Source organism: Echiichthys vipera, assembly GCF_963691815.1.
Source record: "Echiichthys vipera genome assembly, chromosome: 18".
In the NCBI taxonomy this organism is placed as follows: domain Eukaryota; kingdom Metazoa; phylum Chordata; class Actinopteri; order Perciformes; family Trachinidae; genus Echiichthys; species Echiichthys vipera.
In genome coordinates, this window is record NC_139843.1 from 10500390 (window position 1) to 10528130 (window position 27741).

Genomic DNA, 27741 nt, shown 5'->3' on the forward strand with positions numbered 1-27741 from the left:
CAGGCAAAGTGATAAGTATACATTATGTTAAGTGGAGAATAAGTCTGCCGTCTCTTTCTGTTTGGCTTCCATTTAGCCAAATAATCTCGCCCGCCCGCCCAACACTGGCCCCGGGGCCCCCAGATAGCTATTAATTATGACATCTCATGGTTGCAAGGAACCCCACTTGGGGTGTTGACCTAGGCCCGCCTCAACATCCAGCAGCTGCCACTCTTCACTACGGAGGCAGCCGCTTCACGTGGCAGCTTCCAGGAGGGCAATTACACAGCCCAGATGAGATGAGGCAGCTGAATGTTTGGGACTTGAGCGTTCAGACTGCCATTAGCGCTATAAGCTATTACATTCCCTCTTCTTCTTCTTTTTTTTGCTCCCCTCCATCTTCCATCTCCCCGCTCACTTGCTGCTGTATATTGATGTAGTGGTAATGGGACCTCTAGTTAGATATTCCTCCTGTAAAAACATTGTCTTGTTTCTAGTCTCCCTGAGGGGTCAATGTATTCTCCCAGAGTTGTTGGGAATCATTTCTGCTCTATTAATGATGCAATCCCAATGCAATTCAGATCTACTGAAGACGCTGCACAGTCGGCTTTCGTGGAGAGTTGATAGATGACACTGTGTGTTATCCTGCAATTTGGCAACAAAGTGGCGCCCTCTGTACATCACCGGAGAGCCGGTTGGTCACCCCTCTAGTTTCCATCCTTTCACACTGCTCAGTTCATCCTTAAAGGACAGAGGAGAAGTATACATTCCCCTCACTTCACCTCACCAGCAGGGTCCTCTTGAGGAGAACATGTCCGTGCTTAATGATGGTCACATTAATTACAGGCTTATCAACCCAGCAAAAATTCAATAGGGCTATTTATAGAGACCTAAAATAGCTGAGGGTGCGGGCGCTGCATGCCGGGGTGGCCTGTAACAGCCTCTTCTTGCTGCACAGAGCCAGAGGTGCAGGCTGATATCCGTGTTTCTTTTTACTGTGCAGTTAAAACAACTGGCAACATCTGTCCATCAGGACCTGTCATGGCGAGCGCTTTTATATAAAGCACGGCGGAGCAGGGGCCCTTACCACGAGCGCTGACATTGATGAGGTCTGGCAGCTTCCATTAAATCACTCTTTCCTGTAAAGTGCAGGGCATCAAAGCAACCGGCTGAGGATTTTTCACTCAATCAGGTAACACACAAGCCACCCTCCCTCACCATACTCCCTGTCCGCTCAGGGGCTGGAGCCTTCTGGTCAATAACTCCAATCAGTTCAATTTCATGCACAGTTAGCCATGTTGGGGTGCTAGGGCACTGCTCGCGTTGGGGTTGCATATGTTGTTGTCGCTGTTGTTGTTTTTCTTTAATTTTTTCTCCTCCCTGGGAGGGTTGATAAGTGGGGTGGAGACCTGTACTGTGTAAAAGTGGAGACTAGCCAGGGCTAGCATGCTTGTTTTAACCCTGCTTCACCACAGTGGGCTCCCTGCCAAGCCATTAAAAGTCTCTGTGCTCTGCTTCAGTGACACAGCTAAAAGAATAGAGAGCAGGCGAGTGGGAGAGCTGTAAATGATCAACACGATAATGAGCTGATTATCAGTCAAAGGCATGGATAAGCTCTCTCTCCAGTAATTTCCTTTCAGATCAGTCAACTACAATCTCCTCTCTGCAATCAACACTCAAAGGGGAGGCATAGCATGTAGCCCGACGGGAATCCAGTCCAATATCAGCTTCAAATATCCAGGACCCCGTCTTCTGATCAGTGCCTGACTCGTCCCTTGCTGACACACCAGCATGCTGGGAGGCTTGTGTATCACTACTCAAGTCTCCTTTTGTAATGGTTGTTTCACAGTTGTCATGCAGCTTTAGGCTCTGGCTGCAGGACAATATAAAGCTGACTGACGCTCTAATGATGTTCCACAGTATTGTGCAATCTGTCCAGTATTTGGACAGTGACTCATTTCCTATTGTTTTGGCTGTACATCAAATTAAAATTATATTTAACAACAACTCTGTACTGTATGAAGGGCTGCTTTTTGTCTCTTAAGATCCCATTAAACCAAAACTTTACCGTCTTGGAAAAATGTTTCTTACTCGAAATCAGCAATATTCAATCATGACCTTGTGTTGAACCCACAGACCTGGCACACTGCCGACTGTAGGCCATCAAAGTTGGGCCGTCGATGAGCGTCTCACACATCGTTGGCACTAGTCGGCACTTGTCAACAACTTTTCGACCAATTTAGCATGTTGGTGATAGAGGTCATTCTGACTGGAAGCTCAGCTTAAACGAACCAGTGCACAAGAACATAAACAGAAGTGAGGAAAACAAACAGCGAAAGTAAAGAGGCTGTAAGATCAAAAGCAAACTTGTTATAGCAGTTATGATTTTTTTTAACATTGAGCTCTACAGCAGAAGCTGCTTGTAATCGTTTGTGTTTATAATTCATAAGGACACGGTAAATATAATATATTCTTCCACCATCAGATTGTGTTGTCAATGTGCTAACTGACTAACTAGCAACTTGAGGCGCCATGTTGGTCTTTGGGTTTCACTTTTTGAATGAGAAAAACAGACTACTGTTAGCTGCTGGTATAGAGAGTTATTTCCTCTCACGCTATAGTCTTTGCAGTGTGATCTGGTGCTACTTTTTGGGCGAAACACAGGTAATGTGAGTCGACACTACAGTCAGCCTTTGTCACCACCAGTTCCTTGATGTCGGCTTGGTTTTTGTGGGTCTTAGGAAGACTAGTTGATAGAATCGATCGATCCTGATATCCCATTGATTTACACTTGTTATATACCACCACAACATCCTGTTTCTAAAGGAATTTAATCATGTTAAGGAAATAATGATATCATTTCATGGAACCTTTAAAAGGTGTTCACGGTTTACAGTGAACAATAGGGATTTGTGCCAATTCAGCCAGATGAAGATGAATTAAAATGTTGTGCAAATGCAAATCAATCTGAGTTTCCATCAACTACTGTTATGCAAATAGACTTGAGACCACAACAGGATTACATAATTAATCGAGGACCAGTAACTTTGATGATGGCTTTTCATTGCAGATTCCCACTTAAGATGGTATTTGTATTATGCATGTGATACATGCATACCTTGTCACATTTTTAATCAGCTGCTAGGGATAGAAGGAGGGGTGACATGACGGGCTTAAGGTTCGCAGCACCTCAGGGAACTGTACTGTAAGATGAAGTGACGATGAGATGCATGCGGTGTGTCTACAATAGAAGCCGAGGCAGGCACCACGTAATTATGTGTATGTGGTTTTTTTAAGGTATTGTATGCCTTATTACCTGACTGTAGAGTGAATGAGGGGAGAGAATGATTTAAGATAGATTTAAATCTATGGTATGCAAAAACAAGCATAAAAACTCTAAATATGTAAGGGCTGGGCAATATAATCATCAAAACAATATAAAAATATCTATAATATATGTTTTTCCAAATTGTTTATATCGTTTAAACGAAAAACCAGAGGCTGAACTGTGTTATGGCCATATTTACTTTATTTAGACAGCGCTTTACGTTCTGATCCTTGCACATTATGTACACAAGTTCCCAATGAAATGAAAAAACACTCTTTTTATTTGTCGAGTGTTAAATTTACATTACATTCCCTCTTCTTCTTTTTTTTGCTCCCCTCCATCTTCCATCTCCCCGTTCACTTACAGAAGAGTGAACAAAAAAAAGGTTTTGTCATGTGGTTTTTTCATATAGACTATTTATTTATCTATTTATTGAATTACCAGAAATGTTATATTGTCCTATATCAGGATCAAAGGTTTTGGGCATATCACACAACCCTAGCCTTCAAATCTACAGGTTATCAGCCATGTTTAAAAACCCACCAAACACAAGAGCGAGGATGCTAAAAGTGAGAAGGAAATAAAGAGTCTGTCTATATTAGACTCTAGTTCACTACCCCAGGGGAGTGGTGTTAGACAACACAAAACACCAAAACAATTGTAGGCAGCTTGCATGTCCGCGTACACACGTGTGTCACATACACAGGGCAGCGGGCGGGGTGACAGCTCCCAAGAACAGCCCCTGATGATAAGCATCAAACTCGATGACGCGGTGACATGCTCCATAGGTTCTGATGTTAAACACGAAAGGAATGTCCCCGGCAGTATCTCTGCACCCTCTTCAGAGAGCTATCAAAGGCCAAGTTCAGTGAGCACACAAAATAACCCACACACACACACACACACACACACACACACACACACACACACACACACACACACACACACACACACACACACACACACACACACACACACACACACACACACACACACACACACACACACACACACACACACACACACACACACACACACACACACACACACACACACACACACACACACACACACACACACACACACACACACACACACACACACACACACACACCCTTCCTAACATATCTCATTGCAGCATCTTCACACTGCATAGGAAACAGGGATGTGACGCTGTCCCCAGGCAGAAAGTTTATCTAAAAAGGAAACACCTGATTTTTTTTTTTCTTCCTTTTTGGCTCCTCTTCATTCCCTGCCTCCCTTGTTAAACATACAACCTTGATTTTGTTTCTGTTGCCCGGGAGGGGTGAATTATTTACAGGATAAACAAGGTGATGTTGTTTCAGTCAGTCAGAGCCAAACTCCCCTATCGCAGCAGCAAAGAGGCAGACGGGTTTACCTGGCAGGCATGAGGGGCTGAGTTAGGATACAGAAGCCAGGGAGCAGCTTCACAATGGCGGGCTCTACAGTGATACCTTTGTGAGGGAGGGGTGGGGCGGGGTGGGCCGAGGAGAAAAAATGCCTCTACACCAGATTCATGGGCTGGGAGTCCCAGACTGCTGGGGTGTCCTATTTATCTGAGACAATGGCGGCTATAAAAGCACATGAGCCGATTTACTGGGTCTGTGCGTGAAGTGAGGATGGGGGTGTTATTAAGTGATCATAAAATGGCATTTGTGTTTGCGGGGGGTTGTTGCCATACAAGGTTCAGGCAGAAAGATGATGAGGGACCTTTGCAGCTAAAGCCTCTAATCCTGTCTGTGGTCCATGGGCTCCAGCTGGTGGGAGTGCAGCTGTGCTCGGCCCCTGCACAGGTGAATCAGTTCTGGCCCCTCCGCTCCCTGCTGCAACAACTCCCCTGTATGCAGTGTGGTGGATTTTCACGGTGCTTTGATCTCACGAAGGTGGCAGTCAACGCCTCAACCCCCCTACACCCCCCACCCCCTGGATACGGTGACAGCGCGGGCGGGTGATCCGTGTTACCGAAGAGATTTTTTTTAAAACATACGCCAAATGACAGTCTCGGTTGAGGGCTTACCACAGGTCAAGCCCAGCTAAATTCAATGTGGCGGTGCGGAAAATTCACTTCAAACATTAGCTGCTGGGAGGAAGTGGGCTTTAATGAGTGTTATGACTGCATTTTGTGACATAATTTACCATCAGTGCAATGATGATCAAGATCATTGCACAAAACCTATCCACCATCCCGGATATTATTAACCCTAATCTCCCATCATATCCAATGTCGGATCACTGACACACTTAAATATTGTTTAGCAATAATTTAGACATATATAAAGTAGGTCCCTGAACATAAGCAGCTTAAAACACGTCTGCCACACATTGTGTTCATGGTACTCATGTTGCATTATTTCTGCTAGATGCTTGTGTTTTCGAGGAAACCGGGCTAGCAACAGCGTGCACTTCGCATTCATCAGAAACAAGCAGACAATACAGCTGTGCTCCCGCTTTGACCTCTGACCTTGTCTGCACATTCCCCGCACACTGATTCACATTTAAAACACTGGTTTACTTTGACGGGGACACAATGGGAGGATATGATTCGGCCCTTGGCTCTGATCGAAAAACAACATTCCTAATGTCTTTTACACACTGTAGCAAGATCCCACTTATCATATTACTCATGCCTTTGTGTCCTTTTCTGCAGCCAAAGTGGTTTCTCTTCATGTTACCAGCTGGAAATATCAGTGATGAGCTTCTCTGCTTACTAAGCTCGCCGGTGTAAAGGCAGTTTGTGTGCAGATTCTGCTGCCGGCTGCACAGGTAAGCAGAAAATAGCTCTTAGCTCCGGCCTGACCTTGAGAAGGATGCCATTCAATCAGCGAGCTCGCCGCAGTAAAGGCCCTATCATTGCACTAATAGACTGAATCTTCCTCTCTGCCCGGATCATGGACAATGCATGGATGGCTTCCTCCTGCTTGGCAAGTTAAAGGGGCAATTTATTCGATAAATTAAACAGAGAAAATAAGCCATGATGAAAGAAACACTGCTGCTGGGCGGTTATAGATTGAACTTGTGTAACAGTCTGCACACCTAATTTAATTTTCAGTTTATAGACATAACAGAATTGGATGACGGCAATTGACAAAACAGTTAAAATGCAAGACTGAACAGACTGTGCTCGCGTTCTCATTGCCAAGAACGAACATCAGAGGTGGAGAGAGTGTGCTTATCTACACCCCATCATCCAGCTGGAAGCAGACAAAGTCAACGTAATAAGGAGGAGATTTAAGAACATTTGCCCGCTTTGAACTTTGAGGTTGTGCGATCAAATTCCACCTTATCAACTGGCAGCTTTAACAATTTGTGTTATTTTTCTGACGGCTTACAGAGAGAGGGAGGAGGGGGGACAAGCTGGAACCGTCATAACTACTGGCTGCTGCAGTGCATCGTGACAAACAACGGCGGAAAACTTGGGATTTATTGCTCTGATAACCTTCCAGATTCCTTTGGCTGGTGCTGTATGCCAGACAACTCTGACAGAGTTATGCATCATTAATCCCCACGAACGCTGCCAGTGATAAATAATGCTCTGCGTCCCTATGAAAAATAAGGCAGTTATTACCAAAACATAAAGAATGGTATTCGTATCATCACTTCAAGCAGATAATAATGTGAAGATACGATGTTTCAAGGATTCAAAAGCACACTCAGAGTGACAGTGAGCTGTATATTTCTGCTTTCGTGTAGCTGAATAAATAACAGCACTCAAGCAGGGTAAATCAAAGATCTTTATATCAGTACCATACTGCTTGCGATGCTGAGCACACATTCAAGCTATCAAATGGCATTTAGTACACATTAAACCACGGTAAATAATAACTTGGCTCATTCTTTTCAATCACGACTAGAGCAGAAGCAAATAGCAGGTAATCAGTTAGTAAACAACAAAAACTGTGTCTAGTAACTTGTTGCTTGACGTTTCCCCACAAAGAGCAGCTTATTTCACTCGTGTGATCATTTCTCAGGACTCAGACTTGAACCGGGTCCAATAAACATAGTAACACTATATCCCCTACAGGTGTAAATTCTTGGTGGTTAAGCAGTGCAAAGAGAAACTAGAAGGAACTCCGTTTGATACAGAGATGTTTCCAGCACCAGATGCTGTGGGGCCCTCTCTTGTGAGAAGCCAGGCGAAGATCACTTACTTTCCTATTGAGAGTTAGAACATAAATTCAAACCCTGCTATAAATCAAATATAAATTTTCAGCTCCCCTCACTTTCCCCGGGAACGGCTGCAATAACAATGTCATACGACTCTGCCTGGTTACCATTAATACTCTGGATTCCTTCCATGCTAATGATTTGGTCCTGTATGCTGTGCGTTTTACAAACCCCACAGAAAAATAAGGGAAATATTACTGACCTATTTAACGCTTTGCAGGTTAGGAGAAGAAACTAAGGTCTGTGGCAGATGCTCTTTACATATACAGTATTTCCAAATGCTCTCAAAATGGATTCTCCTTGCCAGATATAACACCCTGCGTGCCAGTAATGTTAATATACCGAAACTCTGCGGCTACAACTTTCACATTTCTAGACAGCGACGTTTCTGAGCCAGAAAAGAGGACAATGCACTCCAGTTAAATCTAACTTGAGTGAAAAATGTGATTTCTATTTAGATATTGTTCTGCGTGCCAACAAGCCTCTCCTTCTGCCAAAAAAACAAACAAATTCGATCTCATTCAGTCTATTTTCTCCTTGAAATCACAGTCTCATAATAATCTTTAAAAACTGATCGTGGGCCAACACTAATTCACCTAACTCCCATCTCCCTCTAAGCATTTACTGGAATGGCCACATATCACCATCTGAGCAGTCTTCACAACCCAAATATATACAGTCTAGTATCACACAATCCAATTCATACTGCGTATTTGTTTCACACAGTGTAAACAGACTTTTTAATTCAAGTAGAATTCCAAAAGTGGAGCTGGTTCTGGTTACAGAGGCTGTTTAAGGAGAGCCATTCTAGGTGAAGCACACTTTACTTTCTAAGCAAAAGGAAAACCAATTTTAGTGCAGCACCTGCATCCTTCTGCCCTGTTGGCTTTGGCGAAGCAAATTCAATGAGTTTTCAGCCAACACTAGAAGGCTGCGTGCCTGTAAGAATCTGCACTGACAGAAGGCTTTTAGAGACGAACCAAGGTCACCACTACAATAACACAGCACAGAGGATTTGCTCAAAGCCAGGGGGAAGTGCTCTGTCTCTCTCACACCCTTGAAATGAAAACCAATGAGTATAAAACCAAGTTCAATAAACTTAACTTCACTTTGTAACCTCTGCAGAAGGACTAAATAAGCATGAGGCCGTACTTTGTTCTTATGGTCTTATACACTTAAGTATAAACCAACTGTGTGTATAAGAAAATCTCCATCATTGCAACATCGATTATACCTCAAGACTAATATCTGTGGCTTTCAATCCAAACAGCATAAATACAGTGTTATAATAATAATGTCACAAGCTAATGTCAGGCATGCTGGCCTTTTTCAGGAGAAACCTATCATCACAGCTCCCTTCAAAGAGCAAGAAAACATATTTGAAGGACAGATGTTTATGCTCAATAACCAGAAAAATAAATAAATAAAAAGCTTTGTACTATGCACTGTAATTCAATGTAATACAAGGCTGAAATAAAACAGTCAGATGTTAAATAAATAAATGCTACTTAACTTGTAGTTATCTCTGTTTTTGGCGCAGAATGTTTTTCTACTACTGTGCAAGTTAGGAGGATATTGCAAAATCTCCTGAACAGATTTAAAAGAAATTTGGTGAAAGTTAGGGGTTGAGCCAGGGAACAAGTAATCTATTCAATCTTCATCAAAGCCCATTGGTTCCTAACACGGATGCCAATCTTTAAAAACAGTTCAAAAGTATGTAGTTTCTTTTTTAAAAGGGACCAGTAGCTTTCAAACAGCTGGCCACTGCCAAATTTTTGCAAACATTACTCTACTAATAGTGCATTTGTTGGGGACTATTTTCTGCATAGAATCAATGCACGTTTGTAGGCTTGGATAAAAATAACTAAAGTGACAGTGTTCGTTGTAATGAAGGAAAATGTCAGCTAGTAGGGCTGTGTATTGGCAAGAATCTGGCATTATGTGTCATGAATATGGTACGAAACATACTGCGATACTGTAACCAAAGCGATATATTGCGATTTAAAACTGTCATAGAATAGTGATGCCAAGTTTCAAAAGATGGTCTCACTCCAGAAATACCTAATATGGGGACAATATGGGGACATCACACATTAATACAACAGTCTCACCATCCCAGACATGTCCAATTTATGCATCTCCAAGACTGTTTCGCCTGTTCTTTTCTGTTTTGTCTGTTCTGTTCTTAAACATTCAAAAACACAATCTCATTAGATGGTTTTGCACCCAAACTGCACAGGATTAGCACAATGTGGGCATGTATGTAAAGGTGAGTCTTGTGGGCACCCATAGAACCCATTTTCATTCAGATATCTTGAGGTCAGAGGTCTAAGTACCCCTTTGAAAATGGTCATGCCAGTTTTTCCCTTTCCTTTGGAGCATGATTCAGCCCCTTCCTGACAGGCTAACATGACATAGTTGGGACCAATGGGTGCCTTACAATATCTAGTTCTGTACATCAATACCTTCACTCTAACGGAGCCTGCAGCCTATTAAACACAGTAATGTAGGTCCAGATTTCCGGCAGTCCCTGCATGTCTCAGAGGATTTATTCAATATCGATAGTGTTTTTGAGAATTGATACATCACAACATAATATGGTGATGCTTATCAATAATTATCAAGTGTATTGATCAGCTAGAGCATCAGTGTGACTCATGTATGCGTAACAATGGAGGTCTATGGCACATACAAGACTGGATACACAGGGAAGACTAGTTCCTACGACCAGTTCATTGTTGGTTTTGATCATGAGAAAGATGTGGAGCATACCTGATTTATCCTAATTCAAGAAAGAGCATTCTGGTTATTTTCTGATAATCTTTTTTGATGTTGATTCAGTTGCAGCAAAAAAAAGTAAAATAACACATTTGTAAACATGTTTAATTAAAATCATATTTAATAATAATATTTCGGTAGTTGGAGCATTTTGCAGCCTTGGGAAAGCAAGTGTTTTCTCATTTTTTAATTGTTAACACTATTTCAGAGAGGTGTTAATTCAATTTCATGGTGTAATCTGTCCTGATGTGTTGGACTTCATGATAAGAGAATTTCCTACATTTTGTCTGCATTAAACAATACACGGTGTTAATAACAATTAATGAGTTTACAAAGCACTCTTGCATATTGTCTGACAATGTACAGGAACTCCTTTTTTTTCATCTCAGTGTAAAGTATCTGTGTGTGAGTGTGCAAGCTAGGATTTTGATTTTATTTTATATAATTGTTAATGATGGGAAAGCCCCAGCAGACTTCTTTAAGAGGTTGTCAGAGAAATCGCTAACAGCTGCCAACCACAGGAATTCAGAAATGCCAAACCAGCACTTTGTGATTGGCATAAGGAAGTTACACCCACTTTGTAATAATATGTTTCTCTTTGGTGAGATGCCAAATGGGTTGTTGCCAGTGTAGACATGACAGACTCACGATCAGATCATTCTGTACTAAAACGTCACGCCAAGGAAAACTATAATTATTTTTCTTAGGTCAGGGTCAGGTCGCTGTAAAGCTCATAAATACAAATGAGATGTAACTTATAGAACAAATCTAATAATGGAGACTCCACTCAAAAAGTCATTTTGATTATTAAGGCTGAATTATAGCCTTTACATTTTTCTACACACTTCCACACCTACTAGCCCGTTTGACAAGGTTATAATGGCATGTACGAAACCATGCAAAAAATGTTAAATGTTAATTCTCAATGGGAGATTATGTTATTTTAAATGACTAATTTAATAATTCTGAAATAGTTAAGCAGCACAATACTGCACTGCTGTCACAATGTGGGGATTTTAAGAAGCAAATTAAAGCAGCAAAAGACCTTTCAGAAGGAATTAGCTCAACAGACTGACTGCAGTCGTACATCTTCCTCGACTCCACCACACCTGCTTAGGTCTGTCTATAATAACCTGCTGTCTGCTCTGCAGGTGTACTCTGGGTATTTACTCCAGACCCATTTACCACAAATACATGCTACTGTATGTTATGTTCCTCCAGCAGCCGTGTTTCTTCTTCTATCTGCTAACTGTCAATCCACTCCCCTCCCCAGTCCCAGTCCTAGTCTTGATGATACATTTACTTTCCATAAATCAATTTTTGAAACTCAGCAATTACGCCACACCACAGGGAGCCAGAGGAAATCCATACGTCAGAGGTCCCGAAGATGCTCAATAGTCAATCCTGTCATTTCCTGTCTTCTTTCCGCCTGCTTCAAAACAGTGATGGACCTCAGTGGTCAGGTCAATAGTAACCATCTAACAAGACACAAGTGCAAAAGAAGAGCTAGGTGAGGAAAATATAAAGAAAACTGAGAAAACTATGCAAACACCTGCATTGTGGTTCTCATGTATGCATACATGCAAGGATTCACACCTAAATAACAAAATGGACGTAATATGCAAGGATCAGAACGTAAGACCTTGTCCAAATGACGTAAATGTTGCCGTAAGGTCAGCCACTGGAGTTTTGACATAGTGACTGAAACGATATAGAAAAATATATACAATAGACATTTGATGGTGTGTTGAATATATATATATAAAGTCATATCGCCAAGCCTTAAATACTGTATACATTGTCTACTGTTTGAACAGTTAGTTTATTAAAAAGTCATTATGCTCATCAATTTTGTACCAACAGGAAATGATACAAAACTTTCATCAACGGACGCTAATCAAGTTTTGCAATACCACCGCCAAATCGACTTTGTATTTTCATCAAATGTTTGTTTTTCTTTGCTGTGATGTCCCTGTAGCTGCTTCACCACCACCTGGAATTTGATTTACAAAAATTCAGCTATGAGAAGCTCCTGTTTACTTTGTGCATTGATTCAAAGGATAATAATGTTTGTGAACACTCAAAAACCAGGCACGTGCTTGACCACTGAATTTTTCAAAGCCTGCTTAGAAAAAGCAAGTAGTGTAGAATTGGGACACAGAGTCCCAGCGTTCAGTGTTGTTGTAATTCCTGTTGGTTAAAGATAGAGGTCAATACAGGTCATAGATTACTTAATGCCCCTTTAATAACTTTTGGATGCAGGAAGTAATGCTTTTAAAGACTGGCAGTATTACCGCCACGTGACATGCAGCTGAAGTGCCTGAAAGACCCTTGAGACAGAAACTGATTTGTAATATTCTACTGCTAGTCCCACTGCTACTTTAACAGCAGCTTTCAAGAACGGAGATTAAATTTCTTTACATGTTTACCTTTGTTTCATCCCTCCCTACCCCTCCCCACTAGCACTTCCCTTCTCTCTTCCTTCCCAGGAGATAAAGCAGGCAGACAGCTCTAATAAACAGTGGCATGAAGCCTTACAGTGATGGCATATGCCGAGGCAACCGATGTGATCAATTATCGAGTGGCCGATTCTCTTTAATTAGAGGGTTTAAGTATTGAGTTAGCCTGGGTGGGAAGCTGAGAAGCAGCATGTAAACCAACCTCATTACACTGCAGTGATTCACCTCCCAGGAGCTGCAATCCACGCACTGTTTACACCATACATTTGTTTCTGTGGTAACATATCGAGTGGAGGAATGGCTTGGTGACAGACCCAGTTTTTTTCCCCTCCTCTTCTGTACTCTCTCTCCATTTTCTTTCTTTCACTCTCCCTCCCACTCACTGCTGAAAAGGCTGTCACACTGGTTTGCCTTTTGTTGTGGAGAGTCTGGAGAGGTAGCACAATGTGTCCTAGTTAAAGCAGTGCCCCATCTGCCCGGCATAATTAGACAATTATGCTGGAAGGATCCGTCATTAATTCCTTTGTGGTGGCCAATTTCGCACCACAAAGAGGTCTCATGTTTAGTTTTTCTTTGCAGATCTCTGTTCATTTACCCTCGCCCCTGTTATCGTCCTTGAGTATTGATACTGTGGCAACTTTCAGCAGGAAAATATTCTCCTGCCAATATTGACTGGTTTGTACAGTTGTAGTGAAAAGGCCGAGGGGAATATTGGCTGCTGTCTCGTGCTGAATAAAAACAAGCAACAAGGAAAGAACACTGTGAAAACACAGGCAGACAAACAACAAATAACTGTAGTTAATGTATCGAGGTTAGGCATAACTGATGAAATATGCATTATGTGGAATTATCCTAGTGTTGCATTGTGGGTTGTATAGAATAATCTGAGCTGCTTGATATCCATTGTAAAATGCCAGTTTGACCTATAAAAACACCACCAATTAAATCTGAAATCCATGCATTATATTCATGTCGGAGTGATGAAATAATAACACTTATCCACCGCTTTTCACAAATGTTGATATTTTCTATGAGGTCACACTTGTCCTATTAACAGTGTCAATGCCATCTAACTTAAAGCTCCCATATTTTAAAAAGTAATATGTCCATGTTTTTTTAAATATTTTAAAGCACACCAAGGTGTGATATAAATATTGTGAAAATATTAAAATGCTAATCTACAGAGAAATTCACACAGCTTGTATTCAGAAACTGTGCCTTTAAATGAGCCGTAAGGACTTCTGCATGGTTGTGATGTCACAAGTATATTATATATAGGTATAAAGTGCAACTACAGTGCTGTTACAGTCATTCCCCGGCTGCAATGATGGCGCAGAGACACTACAAGTACTGATCAATCAGAGCAAACTGGACTTTTTCAGGAGGGTGTCTTAAAGAGACAGGCGCTAAAACAGAGCGTTTCATACAGAGAATTGACACAGATATATCCAGACAGACAGTATGAGAAAGGTAATGTGTTTTTTGAACAGTAAAGCATGTATACATGTACTAGTAGAAACCCAAAATACAAGTATGAACCTAAACATTAGCATAACATGGGACATAACAAGTAAAAGACTCCTTGCAAAATGTTTGGTATCTACACTTGATAAACAACTGAAATGTTAATATTAGCACTAACATGTGTAACGTGCAGTATGTGACAAACTCAAATTAAGGCTAGCTAAGATGGTAACATTAGAATTTCATCATCTGTCTGACCGCAATAACTATCCCTGAAAACATGAAAAAAGGTGTTCAATTAAAGATAAATGGTGCTTCCAAAATCAGTCCCTAGTTGCTTCTGGTTCCTTCTGCCATTATTTGAGTCAAAAAGTGTAAATTTTGCAAAATAAAGTGCCCTCAAATAGAATAAAATGTAATTTTTACCCTACTTTAAGCAAAAAGTCCCATTATACAACAGAGAGCCACTGCTAAATGTGATGGGATACTACACCTGTGATGTCAGTGATGTCCCCAATTTACTGCTCAGAATAAGAGCAAACTGTGTTTATTATGTAAAGAACAGTGCATGCATAGGGGAGGGAATGATTTCAGACACAGCACAAGACATCACATCAACCCTGTATACCACTAACCAGCCGTTACACTTAATTATACGGGTTTGGCAGACTCAAGTTCCACCTCAGCTTTTTGTCTGTTGTTATGGAGCAACGTGCTGCTTGTGAAAGTACAATTTGTAAACTTCCTATCGAACATATGCGTTGTCACATTAACTGTTTCACAGTTACACTGAGAAACTCAGCTTGACAGAGACATGTGGGAAGATTTCTTACAATATAACTCAAATTTGATTAGAGCAGTGATCTAATCAGCCATGAATTCATCTGTGAAGACAAGCAGGCAAGAGAAAATCACCGCGGAGAATTCTGTATAATTATCAAAAATCTCACAGCGCTACATTAAAATTCTAATTACGACATATTATCTTAATTGCAAAGGAGATGCAAATCAAAACAAGGTTAACGCTGCTCCCTTAACATGCAGGAGAACATGTGGTAGGAACCTCTTCAATATTCACTGAATCAGCTTGACTTGTTCGACATGAGAGGCTGTCATTTTGTAATGCTTCCCTCTCTTAGGGGCGATAATCCTAGCTGAGAGCACAAGCAGCAGTGGTGCTGTCGTGCAACAATGACACAGAACAAACATCTAATTGCTGTGCATTCATTTCCTTTTATTGTATCAAACAAAGCTGGTGACAGCTCATTGCAAGTCAACTAATGTTGCTGTCCGGAGAATACCATGGAACTAACAAAATGATTGAGAAACTAACTAAAAAAACGATCTTGTTTTAAAGCTCAGTGACAATACACATAGTAACCCAAGACTCTCATGAGTTGAGTCATTGACCTGGAATGGTTAGGTTAGGGTTAAGGCAGTGAGTGTTGTGAGTTTTCAAAATCTAGGGTTATCATCTAGACACAAACTTTCAACTTGTCTGAACACAAAAAATATCAATTTTCACTCTTGGCCAGAAATGCTGAATCAGAAACATCCGTGTCTAATGTGCAACAAATACAAGAAGTTCTCCAGAAACTGTAACTCCCATGGTACACAACAAATTGCTTGCCATAAATTGTATCTGACAGGTGCACACTGTAACTCTGCAGACATAAGACAGCCGGATGACAGCAGGCACAAGGGGTAATGGGGAAAGGAGAAAAACGTGCCATTGAACATGGATTTATGAGCGGGACCAGACTGAGGTGATCCATCAGTGGAGTCACACATAATCAAACGTGGTCATGTTTAGGACAAAATTTAGATGAGGCGTTAGAGGGTTTCAAAGGGTGCCAATACGCTAAAACATGTGGGGTGTGTTGGGAAACCAGCAATTTGTTGCTTTTTAGCAGAGGAAAAGTCTGCTGCCACCCACAAAGGCGATTTTCAATCCAGTGCAGTCTCTTAATTGGAGTATTTATGCTTTGATAGAGAGCTCCCATATCCACGTTCTTGCAGGAAGCTAATAACAGTATGTGGCAGCTTTAAACAAACTGCAGCCATCTTTGAAACATTAGATTCCTAACAGAAAATAATAAACTAGAGTTGCCCTATGTTTTCACTAAAAGATATCAGAGTTTCTCTACCAGTTGGCTTTGGGAAGGCGGTTACTCACATACTGTAAATTGAGTTTCTCTTTCTCACATTCTCCCACAAACACACACACACATGCAGTGCAAACACTCTCACAGACACACAGCCCTACCCTCGCTGGACAGAAATAAATGGAGACCTTAGGAGTTCCCTTTGGCCCTGGCCCTGCAGTCTATAACAGAGCCGACAACTCCGATCACTCCTGAGAAAGCAAAAGCTGCTCAGGGATCGCTTTACAATTCTCAGGGGCTCAAATAACCTGATCTTGAACTGATCCCGTGCACTGATCCTTTGGTATTGGGTTAGGAACGTGTGAAGGGGCCTGTTGAATGAGCTCGCTGGATATCAACATCCTCACTCCGTGTTGCTCCAGCCTGGCAGATTGTTTGACTTGATTAGTCTCTGCCCAAGTGCTAGACTACCCAACGCCAAGCCCTCCAGACACCGGTATCAATGTGTCGGAGGGAAAAGTGCTCTCCCAAGTCTCAAGGTGGAGCCCATTACCCTGAGTGAGAGCACTGTAAGTTAATAGGATTTGCTCCCGATCAAGAGACTGAGCTATTTCCTGGGGCTGTTACAGGCCGAAGCACAAAAATAAATGTTCCTTTATTCAACACTATTAAGCGCCCCCGCCCCCCTCCCAAAAGCTCCCCACCACCACCACCGACCACTCTGACCCCGACCCTACTTTTTCACCCTGTTGGAATATCTGTTTTTACTGCAGGAGGTTGTGCTCTCCCTCTCTCTTTCTCTTGTTTTTTTTTCTTCTCCCGAGCAGCCAGTAAAAGTAAAAGGTTGGCACTTTTTGTCTAAAGGAGCCATTTGTTCAGGTGAAAATGAAACTTGCATGGTAAGCAGAGCCAGGCCTGCGGTTGGACAGGGGCAGAGGGGATTCCAGATTAATCATATGGACTGTACACCATGAGGATATTCATTGAGGAGTAATTGCCAAGGGGCTTTGTGTAATGTATTCTCCCCATGAGGTAAAACCTTGTAGCAGTGAGAAAGGATAATAGAGTAAGAGGATCATATAAAATGTTTGCTGCTCCAACCTTTAACTCGGAGCTTAACCCTGACCTTACGTAGTAATTACAGAGTTAATTGCCTACTGATCGGAGGAGGAAGCTCCATCCAGCTCCACTGCAGATGTCAACTGGGCTTAAGAGCCTCCTTCTCACGTGCTACAGATCACGGATTGTCTTCTACAATTAAAGGAAGGGACAATTAGCAGTGCTGAGTCAAGTTGATGTTGATGTTAAAGTTTTTGGAGTTAGTGTTTATAGCAACTACAGTTGGCAAGTTGCTCAATATAATTAACTGACTTTCACTGGAATCATTTTCGGACTGCGACAAACACATTTTTATGATCAATATGTAAATGTTTTCTTTTGAATTAATCGATTACATTCTTTAGTCCAAAAACATTTTGTTTACACTCCTATAAAAACAAAGAAAAGCAGCCAATCGTCACTTTTAAGAAGCTGGAACTGGTAATTGTTCGACACTCAGTGAATACATACATACATATCATCCCCTTCATTATTTGTTCGGTTGTCTAATTAATTACTACACTTATTGTTTAAGCACTAAATCATACCATGATGGCATCATATCTAATTACTGTTTTACAAAATTCAGTTATCCAAATGATAGAATTACAGAATGATCTAAATAAAAACCAACATTAGTTACTGAAGTTTTTGTTTTACACATATGATTAATTTTGTAGGTGTTTCGCCTAGTCCCGCCCTAGAGTGCTGTGATCGGCTAGTACTTGTCACGATGACCAACAACGACGCATTAAGGTTGTACGTGGTTACGGTTAGGGCAAAGAGATCATGGTTAGGGTGAGAACTAGCCCATCAAAGCACATTAGGCAGGTCTAGGAGAAACATCTTTTGGGAAAAATAACATGTCAGGGCAGTGCTTGGTCTTGTTTTCAAGCAAGGAAAACCTAGCCAAAAACTTCTTCTCACATTGCAGCTAGAAACTACACTAAAACATGTTCCTGAAAACATTTGAGACAGGAAATAGGCAATGCTGTAGAAGAACCTAAAGGGGGGGGGGGGGGGGGGGCAGACATACGTTCCAGAGCATATGAAACATGAGCTTGCAGAATCGTCTGGTTCCCAGGCTAATACAGGACATAAATTGTAATAAAAAACTAAGTTGGTTATCAAAGTTTTTATACTAAGGGAAGAGATCGTCTGACATCATATATAGCAGGGGAAGACATATAATGATAAATTTAACATTTATTTGATTTTGCTATAGTGTGATATATACAGTATTAAGATAGTATAAATATATTCAGATTTCATTGAGAAATTGACTTCAGCCATGCTGCTCAGCACTTACCAGCACTAAGAGCAACCAGTCTTCGTTTGGTGTGCATGACAACATACAACTCAAGTTGTGACAACTAAAGATAGAAAATATAACACATTATACTGTATATATATATACTGTAATAAGCCTCTCTGGGTGAAAAAAGCAGACAGCTTTCCTCTGGATTTGTTTAAAACCTTAAGAGAGAATAGAAATGGCGCATTTCACCACAGATCTGAGCACAGCTCACTCAGGAAACCTGAATGTCTTCACTGAGTCAAATAGTTAAGTTGAGCCGGTGCTGCCATAAACCCGGTGGGAGAGCTTGGAATAATCTAGGCGATGTTAATGATGCAATTTATATGTGAGGGGACCGGTGTTTGGCAGGCTCTTTCCGTCTGAACGGGCTGCACAACCCAGCGAGCTCCCAGCACCCCCTGCTAGATGGAGGGGGTGGAGTAGGAGGAGGATGTCAGAGCCCATGTGAAAAGAGGGAGCGAGCGAAGCACTGATAAGAGCCATTACTATTAGTGTCTGTCTGTCACCTGCTGTGCGTCATCCAGCCTTCTCTCTCTCCACATGCGCCCCCATCCCCGTCGATCCATCCCCATCCGTTTTCCTGAGGCACATCACTTCAAATTTGCACTCACCTACACATTTTCCATCCTGTCACAGATATACTCAGTCGGCTTGAAAACTGAGCCAAGCTGCACTCTGAAAACTACTCTGAGCTTTGTTTCAAAACACTTGTGAATTAGTGAAGGTGCAGACAGCTGCCAGCATTTATCCGATAAACAAAATAGCAAGAGATGAATAACTGAATTGGCACAAGGGGACGCAATATTCTAGACATACCGTTTCTTTTTCCAAGCAAACACAAAGCCTAATTTGGTATTTCATTTATTACTTGGCACAGTACAGCAGCTCCTTAAACTTATGAACTCGGGAGAAATGAACAGTAATTGCAGGCTGTTCTTTATTTTCTTAAAACCTTTTTAACCAAAATATTTAAAGCTGTTTTTCTCAGTTGCTATGCAACACTTCAACCGCAAGAGTGGGAGCATGCTGAGAATGTGCCAAATAAATGCTACTGCCACAGACATTCTGCGGGGAAAAATGAGAGAGGGGCATCGTTCAATAATCATAGGAAAATGTAGAACAGTTGTGTAAAATGCACAATCATCCTTTCATTCATCAGTTACTTGACCTGTGTTAACAGATGATTCCGACCAACAGTTTGTTTAATTAACCATTATTTACAGTCTAAAAGGCTCTCAGACCATTCTGCAGTCATGTGAGCACATTCTTTTCATCGCCTGTGCATCGAACATACAAGTGGCTGCTTTAAGCCGCAAAATACAGCGACGTGGCAGGCGAACCAAGTGTCCTGTGCAAAATATCACTCGGTAATTTGACATGAAGAGTGCTGCCAGATATGTAGACTACTGTCTGTTTCACAAGTCCTTTTAGATTTCACTCAGAGTTCGCCTTAGGCCTGGGCAACTGTACAACAGCCAAGCATAAAGCAAGCAAGCCAATGGTGCTGCCTTTCTTCCTGAGCCTGGAACCAAGGACTTAAAGCAAGGACACGTTATGCAAGATATCACATTCAATTCCACTGCCAGCCTCTGAGGCCAGATGATACACATTGAGTGAGACTGTCTCTTGAGCCCTCAATGTTAATCAACACTCTTTCCAATGCATACTTATGAGTTACAATCTACTCCCCACGTCTTCCCTTTGGCAGCTTAAATTAAGTCGCAAATTTGATGGCAAATTAACTTCAATAGAGACGGTAATATGTCACCTATACAGCAATCTGTGCCATTTCTCGCCGGGGCAACTCAAATCTCGTGCATCTGAGAGGAAAATCAAATCAAATTATTTTCGTGTGAAAGTCAAATTTGAAGAAACAGAAAAAAAGAAGGGCGCCAGACGGCGGGGGCCATCAGCTGTTAACAAATCCCTTTGATGAAAAAAACCTTGTATAATCGCCCAGTCAACCTTTATCATTGTGATCACAGAGCTTGAGATTTAATGCATGCTGGTATTAGCTGTGACATACAGTCACAATACAGTTGAGGTGGGAGGAACACACGCTCAAACAGCATGTGTACGTACATGTGTGTCTAAAAGAGAGGTGGATGTGGAACCAACAGAGATCTCCCCACTTCATCATTGAGTAAATGGCACCACAGACGTGAGCTGCGACTTCACAGCTGCCTCATGGCGGGTGACATTGAAGCCCACGCATGAACACATCGCTCATCAAAGCGAATGAGGCGTTCTTTGCTTCCGCTGCTTGTGCAGGGGAAAAACAATGGCAGCCCCCCTCAAGTGCGCACTTGCACACCTGGAATGTCTAGAATGAGTGGAGACGGGAATGAAAAAGGGGGGAAAAATCCATTTGGTTTCATGCATCTCTCTCAAGAAGCTTAACAGACTGTGACCTTCCACTGCTTCGTAATGGGAAGGAAACGGCAAGACCCTGGTGCCATAAAATGTCTCAGAGCGGGTGCTAACAGTGGTTCTGCAATTAACCTGTCTTAAAACAAACAAGGGGCTTTTGCTTTAACAACAGGCACATACTTGAGAGGGTTGATTTCTGCAAGTGCGAAACTCAAAGGCCCACCAGGGTTCAGGTTTTAATCGGTCATTAAGTGTGCTCATTTCGGCACAGCTGCGGCGAGATCTATGCAACTACAAGCTCACTCAGTGCGATCAAAAACCAAAACCAAAAGCCAAAGCTCTTATCCCAGAAGCTAAAGAATGAACCACAATCGAATGTCCCAAAAAGCCCTCAAAAGTCTCCTCACAGACAAAGCATATTTATCTTAATCATAAAGTGTGAAAAGAATGTCAGTAAAAACAGAGAGTAATAGTAAAATTGTGAAAGCCCTCTTTTAGCATATAAGCACATCCTCCTGTAAGCTCAGTCCCATAGTTTGAACACAAAAGCTCCACTCTTTCTCCTTAACTGTCCTCTTTCCTCTAAGTGGAACCAGACGTAGGCATTTCTTCATTTAGCCCATTCAAATGGAGGCAAGTTTCTGTTCTTTATTTATTTAACAAAAACGAGCTGTACAAGCCAAACATTAGGTCATGGAATATTTTCACCCCAAGAAATAAGTCAATGCCTTCAATGAGACATCAAACCCAGTTTTAAGTATTCCCCTACAAAATATGAGCTGGTGAGGACCTCTTTCAGAGTCAAGTAGTGCTGTGGGATTGTTCTGTTTTTTAAATGCAACTTTCGACAGTGTGGTGCACATGCGTTTCCAATTAAGAGCTCAGAGCCAACATCCAAGCCTGGGCCCCATTCACCCCTACCACGATTGACCAAGTCTGAGGAAATGTTAAACAGGCATCATAACCAAAACAGAGACATCTGATTTTTCAAAAGTCTTTACTTTCTAAACAACAATTAAGACAACACAGTGAATTGATGATACAGACTGCAAACAAAGCACACAATCTAAATAAAGAAAAGGGAACATACTTCATCATAACTTTTTGTGACGCTTTCACAGCCCTGGCACTTAGACATAGCAATTTGTCCCTTCGGTGAATGGATACAAAGCCTGCTTACAGTGCAAAGAAATAAAATGTGTCAATGCTGTTGATTTGTGAGGACCATAATGAGAATGCACGGTTTACACGAGGCACTCAGAGTAGGATCTACTTCCCTGGCAGCAGCAATAACTCCCTATGAGCCTGTCTCTGCTCAGACTTCAATCTCTTGGCCCTAAGGAGCTGTTGGAGGACTTTGATGTTCTGTCTAAATGAATTGACTGTGCTTCTTGATACAGCCCTCCAGACAACTGACTCGCCCCACCGGTTCTGTCACCTGTGATAAACACCACACATGCTCGGCAGTACCAAATTCTGGATCACATGCTCAGAAAGGCCATGATTTTTTTCCCCTTCAAGTTTGTAAATGACTGAAAAAAATATGATTGTTGTTTTCTGCCTTGCCCTATCTGAGGAGAAGCCCTTTGATGTGTGAGGCTGTATGTGAGCAAGCAATGCTGGGCGGATTTTTGTTACCTTACAGCCCTGCAACATCCAGTAGGTGAGCCTTTATGTCGGATGCCCCTCCAGGGCATGTTGTTTGTTAGAGCCTGGGCAAAGGTAACAACCTCCAACCCACTTCTATCACTGCATTTTTTTCTTCTTAAGAATCAGAGCCAGACAGCTCTGCATACAAGCTTGCAACTTCACTGACTTGATCCAAACAAAATCTAAGGCTTATTTAGGAGCACTGCTGCACAGAAAGAAGTACAGATGTGCAAAACACTCTCACTCCCAAACTTTTCAAACACGACCATTTGGTCAGGACCCCTTAGCGTCACTTATTAACGGTCTGGGTATCCCTTTGGCATTTTTCAACATACAGGGTAGTCCCATTGTGAATTCAAACACAAATGCGTGGTTATGTTTAGGAAAATATCCTCATATTTTGGGTTAAAACAACTATATTTTAACTATTTTCTTAGGTTTAGTCAACAAAACCCCTTGGTTACTTTAAGGAAAAGATTGTTGTTTGGGTTGAAATAAATAGTAGTAATGCAACTACGTTAGGATTGTTACGTAAAAAAGTTAACAATCTTAGACTATGTAGTCTAAAAAGAGTCAACACAACACTAACTTTTCATGCAGGACACGAACACCAGCCTCATAGATCAAAGTCTTGTGTTTGTTTGACCCCTCCACCACTCCTCCTTACGCAGACTTTGACACTCATCTTACAGCACCGTGTAAGTTACCCAGAAACCAGTGCGTCCCACAGAGTCAGTATCAGACCTTGAGGGCCACTGACCAAACTGCCTTATTTAACGAGTTGGGAGTGAGAACAGGTTGAAATATGTTGATACTCCTACCATGGGACTTTAAGTTTGTCATGATGTGTGCTTTGAATATAGATAAGTAGTGACACGAGCCATAATATAGGACAAATTAAAAAAAGGTAATGTCCCATTGCTAAAGATAGCACTGAGCGCAACCAATCGACAACAAGCAAACACAGCAGCAGATGTTTTCGATCAAAGAGTGGGGCAGAGACGGTGGTTAAAGGGAAACAATACTTATCCATCTAAGCTGCAGCTTGGTCAATTCTCATTTGACTAAATCCAATTACCATCGATTCTGCATCTTCTTAAAGCCGAGGTTTAGGTTTTCCTTGATAGTGCAGAAATCCTAACTCAGATGAAGCGGCAGTATTTAACCTATTACAGCCTCCGATGAAGCGGTTAGGTTTTGGAGGAAAGTAGGAGTACTACTGGCAAAGGCATTGATCCTCCCACACCCTGGGTTTTCCCAGCGTGTGCAGCGATTCCTGTGCAAAGCCTCTGAACACCTCTCTCTCCTCCAGCAGCGGTGGTGCTCCTGAGCAAACCTGCCCTGGATCGAGCATCTCATTTAGTCACTGGGCCCTTTGATGTGGATTCAGTGCTGCAGTGCATATCATTCGTGTTTGAAGGTTCAGCTTCCACAATACAGCAGGGTTTGAAGTTTCACATATTGCAAGTGCTACAATGTGATAATCTGGGAGCCGGTTATGCATTATACATTTTTCATAAAAGAACACCATCACCTGAAAGTGGAATGTGGAAAAGTCAGCGCTTCAAGGTATATATTGACAGAAAGTGTTTCTGAGACTTCTGGGTGTGGGACGGAAACACTCTTGTTATCATGAACATTTCAGAATCAGCTCTACATCTTCTCTCTGAAGGGGGTAAATATCCAAATAAACAGAGTAGAATAACATTTGACTGGGGTCTGCCATGCCATTATAAGACCAATTTAGTCAAGTGAACGCTTCTCACGGGGCACAGAGGCCATAACGTCTCTTTTCTCCAGCAAGGGCTTGCAATAGAAATCTCCTTCTCCATCTGATTTCACAAAGGAGTTGATACACACCTAGTGGCACTTCCTTCAATGTCTGCTTAAATAAAACATGAAAAATCCTTGTCAAGGTCTACGTCTTAACTGAGCAAGACCAAAGTAAATCTATGGCTTTAGCTGGTATGATAACAAGAAACATGGAAATAATCTCTGTTGAAAATGTTACAATTGCAATTTTCAAGGTTGTAAGCCCACCACTTTTTAAAGGTCCCATATTATAAAAAGTGGGATTATGAGAAAGGATGTGTCTTTTTTTATTATTATTATTATTATAGAGCAGGTCGAGGTGCTATATTAATAATGTGAAGAATAAAATAGAGTTGGCAGTTAATGCCTGTGAGTGACTATGGTTTATGTAAACTATGCTTCTGATCTTGATAATTAAAGAGTGTTTGGAAGTGCAAAGCTCTGCGTCTCTATTTAGAGGATGCTCACTGTCTCCAAAGCATGGAGATGGTGGCAGCCTGAGGGCCTGCCTGCTTGCTTTTCCCTCTCTTTGTATCCATCTTGTGTTAAATACACACACACACACACACACACACACACACACACACACACACACACACACACACACACACACACACACACACACACACACACACACACACACACACACACACACACACACACACACACACACACACACACACACACACACACACACACACACACACACACACACACACACACACACACACACACACACACACACACACACACACACACACAAAGTAAAAACCCAGACACAAGAAAGAGACGGCGCATTCACAAACATCAGCCCCTCAATTAGCTTCTGCACTCATTTCTCCTTGGAAGGAATTATTTTTCAGCTGGGTGCTCTTTCTTTGTTTACTGTGAGCAGACCAAAGCCTTATCAGCAGCTAATCACTGCATGTCAAATTCACAGACTTACTGCAGTCACTTAAAAAAAAAAAAAAAAAGGATTGAATGAATAATCTTCTCAAGTTCAGATTGACATTTTAGATTTGGACAATCACCAATTTCTTTTAGATGCTCAAATCTGTCTCACAACCAGGAGAAGATCAGCATTTGTTTGATATAATTCATTGTGACATGTTAACTGCATCTACTTGTAATTCTCTTTAATTGATGTTTGATATGTCTCAGTAAATTAGGCCAACTAGATAACACTGCAAATATTCTGAATCCTCCACGCCTTCCTCTTTCCGCGGCAGGTCTGATGAATTCACAACACCTAAAACTGCAATCTGTCAACATGCTGTGCAGCTATGCTCTGTATTCCCAGGCTGACAAACCTAAGGTTATAAGCATATTTCAAAGCACATTCAGGCACACTGCAGAGGGCCAGAGAAGACTAACCTGAGCAATTTTCACGGAGTTCTGGGTCGAACCACCGGCATGGTATTCAACTTTGTTTCTCTTGACAATGTCTTCAAACCTGAAATACATAAAAACAAGAGTCGTTACAAAAAGAAACACCATTCAAGAATTAAGTGAATTAGACATGCAGATAAAGGCTTAGTGTAAACACTAGACACAACCAGCTGTAAAATGGGCAGACTACAGATTTATCAACACTTGTCACAACATGTGTAGGAGGAATGAGGAGGAAATGCATTTTTATAAGCACTACAAATTAGTTAATGCAAAATCCATTATGAGAGGTCACACAGGTACGGCTGAAGAGCAGCTGTGAACATAGATAATGAAATTTAGTACAAACATTCGTGGTCTCCAGAGAATGGTTCCTAATGACTCCGAGGATCACACGTTTTGTTTTTTTCATCACTATCAAAATGTCATATTCTTTTTTACTATAGGTCGACCCACAATGTAACAACAAGATTCCATTGAGTCTCAGCTATAATATGAACCAGGCTAACATGCTGATATGTTAGCATCACAACCTAAAAACGCGCTGAACACATATTAATCACTTCTAAGTATGCTTAAAATAACGTCTTGTTGTTAGCATACTGACATGCAAATAATAAATGTTAGCATGATAACGTGCCACACTTAAATAATAAAGAGAGATAAGATAAAATATCCCTTTATTAGTCCCACAAAGGGGACATTTCCACATTACAGCAGCAACATGGATAGCAAACATTAAAGAAGCATCAATAAGAAACAATACATTCTTGATCAATATAGAAAAATATGAACAATATAAACACAGGGAAGTATGAAATAATAAAGTTAGAATAACAGGAAAAATACTGTACATACAATATTTTTAAATGTTTAAATTCACACTAAGGCACAGAGGAAAACTATTACTATTATTATTGCACATTGTGATTGAAATTCACCTGAGCTACGTATTTCACACTGAAGTGAACCCAGTTGGTGAACATTGTAGTGCAGTTATTGTCATTATTTATTATTGTTGTTTTGGTGGGGGTTAGCAACATTGGTAACATTCCAGGCTTAAATCATAAACGTTAGCATGATAACATGGCAAACTTAAATAATAAACTTAAGCTTGATAATATGATTATATCATGTTAACATAATACATTTAGCAAAATCTTTTTGTTAACATGAAGATCAAAAATAGGACAGTTGAGATTGGTATATCACAAAATCATGACTTACAGTAATACATGGCTGAATTATACGGTCTATTATTTTTTAATAGCGGACAGGTGCTACGGATACAGTTCTGATCATAGACTGTGGACGACCAATTTTATTTATTTATTTCATTTCACCATTACTTAAAGCTAAATCTAACAGTTTATCCATTACTTTTGAGAAACGATTGCCACTATATATCTATTACTTATTATTAACAATTTCAACCATTTATCTATTACTTTCAGTTACCTATTTTAAACATATATCCATTATGTCTAGCTAACTATTTCAACCATTAATGCACTACTTTTAGTAACCTAACTCATTCCCCGCACTCTTAACAGCAAAACATTAATCTTCAGGTGTTACGCATCACTATACTGTCATTTCTATTATTATTATTTTTTTATTTAGCTACTCCACAAACTTAACAAGTATCCCATAGACACTGTAGAAAGAACCCCCTTGCTGGAAAACTCTGGGTTAAATCATCAAAATGTTTTGATTTTTCCTTTCTGGCCGTCTGTGAAGAACACAGCAGCATGTCAACTCTGCAATACAATAAAATATTGTGGCTTTCTTTTCTTTTTTTTGTCT

General features: G+C 41.1%; 1 protein-coding gene across 2 annotated transcripts in view; it reads right to left on the reverse strand.

Annotated features, from left to right (window-relative positions):
• The window catches only part of LOC310960729 (adenosine kinase-like), a 108862-nt gene that overhangs the window by 64813 nt on the left and 16308 nt on the right, over positions 1-27741 (reverse strand). For both annotated transcript variants that reach the window (XM_083932507.1, XM_083932508.1), the window contains exon 4: positions 25921-25999. In XM_083932507.1, coding sequence (XP_083788633.1) covers positions 25921-25999 — 79 coding nt within the window. The remainder of the gene's footprint in view (positions 1-25920; positions 26000-27741) is intronic.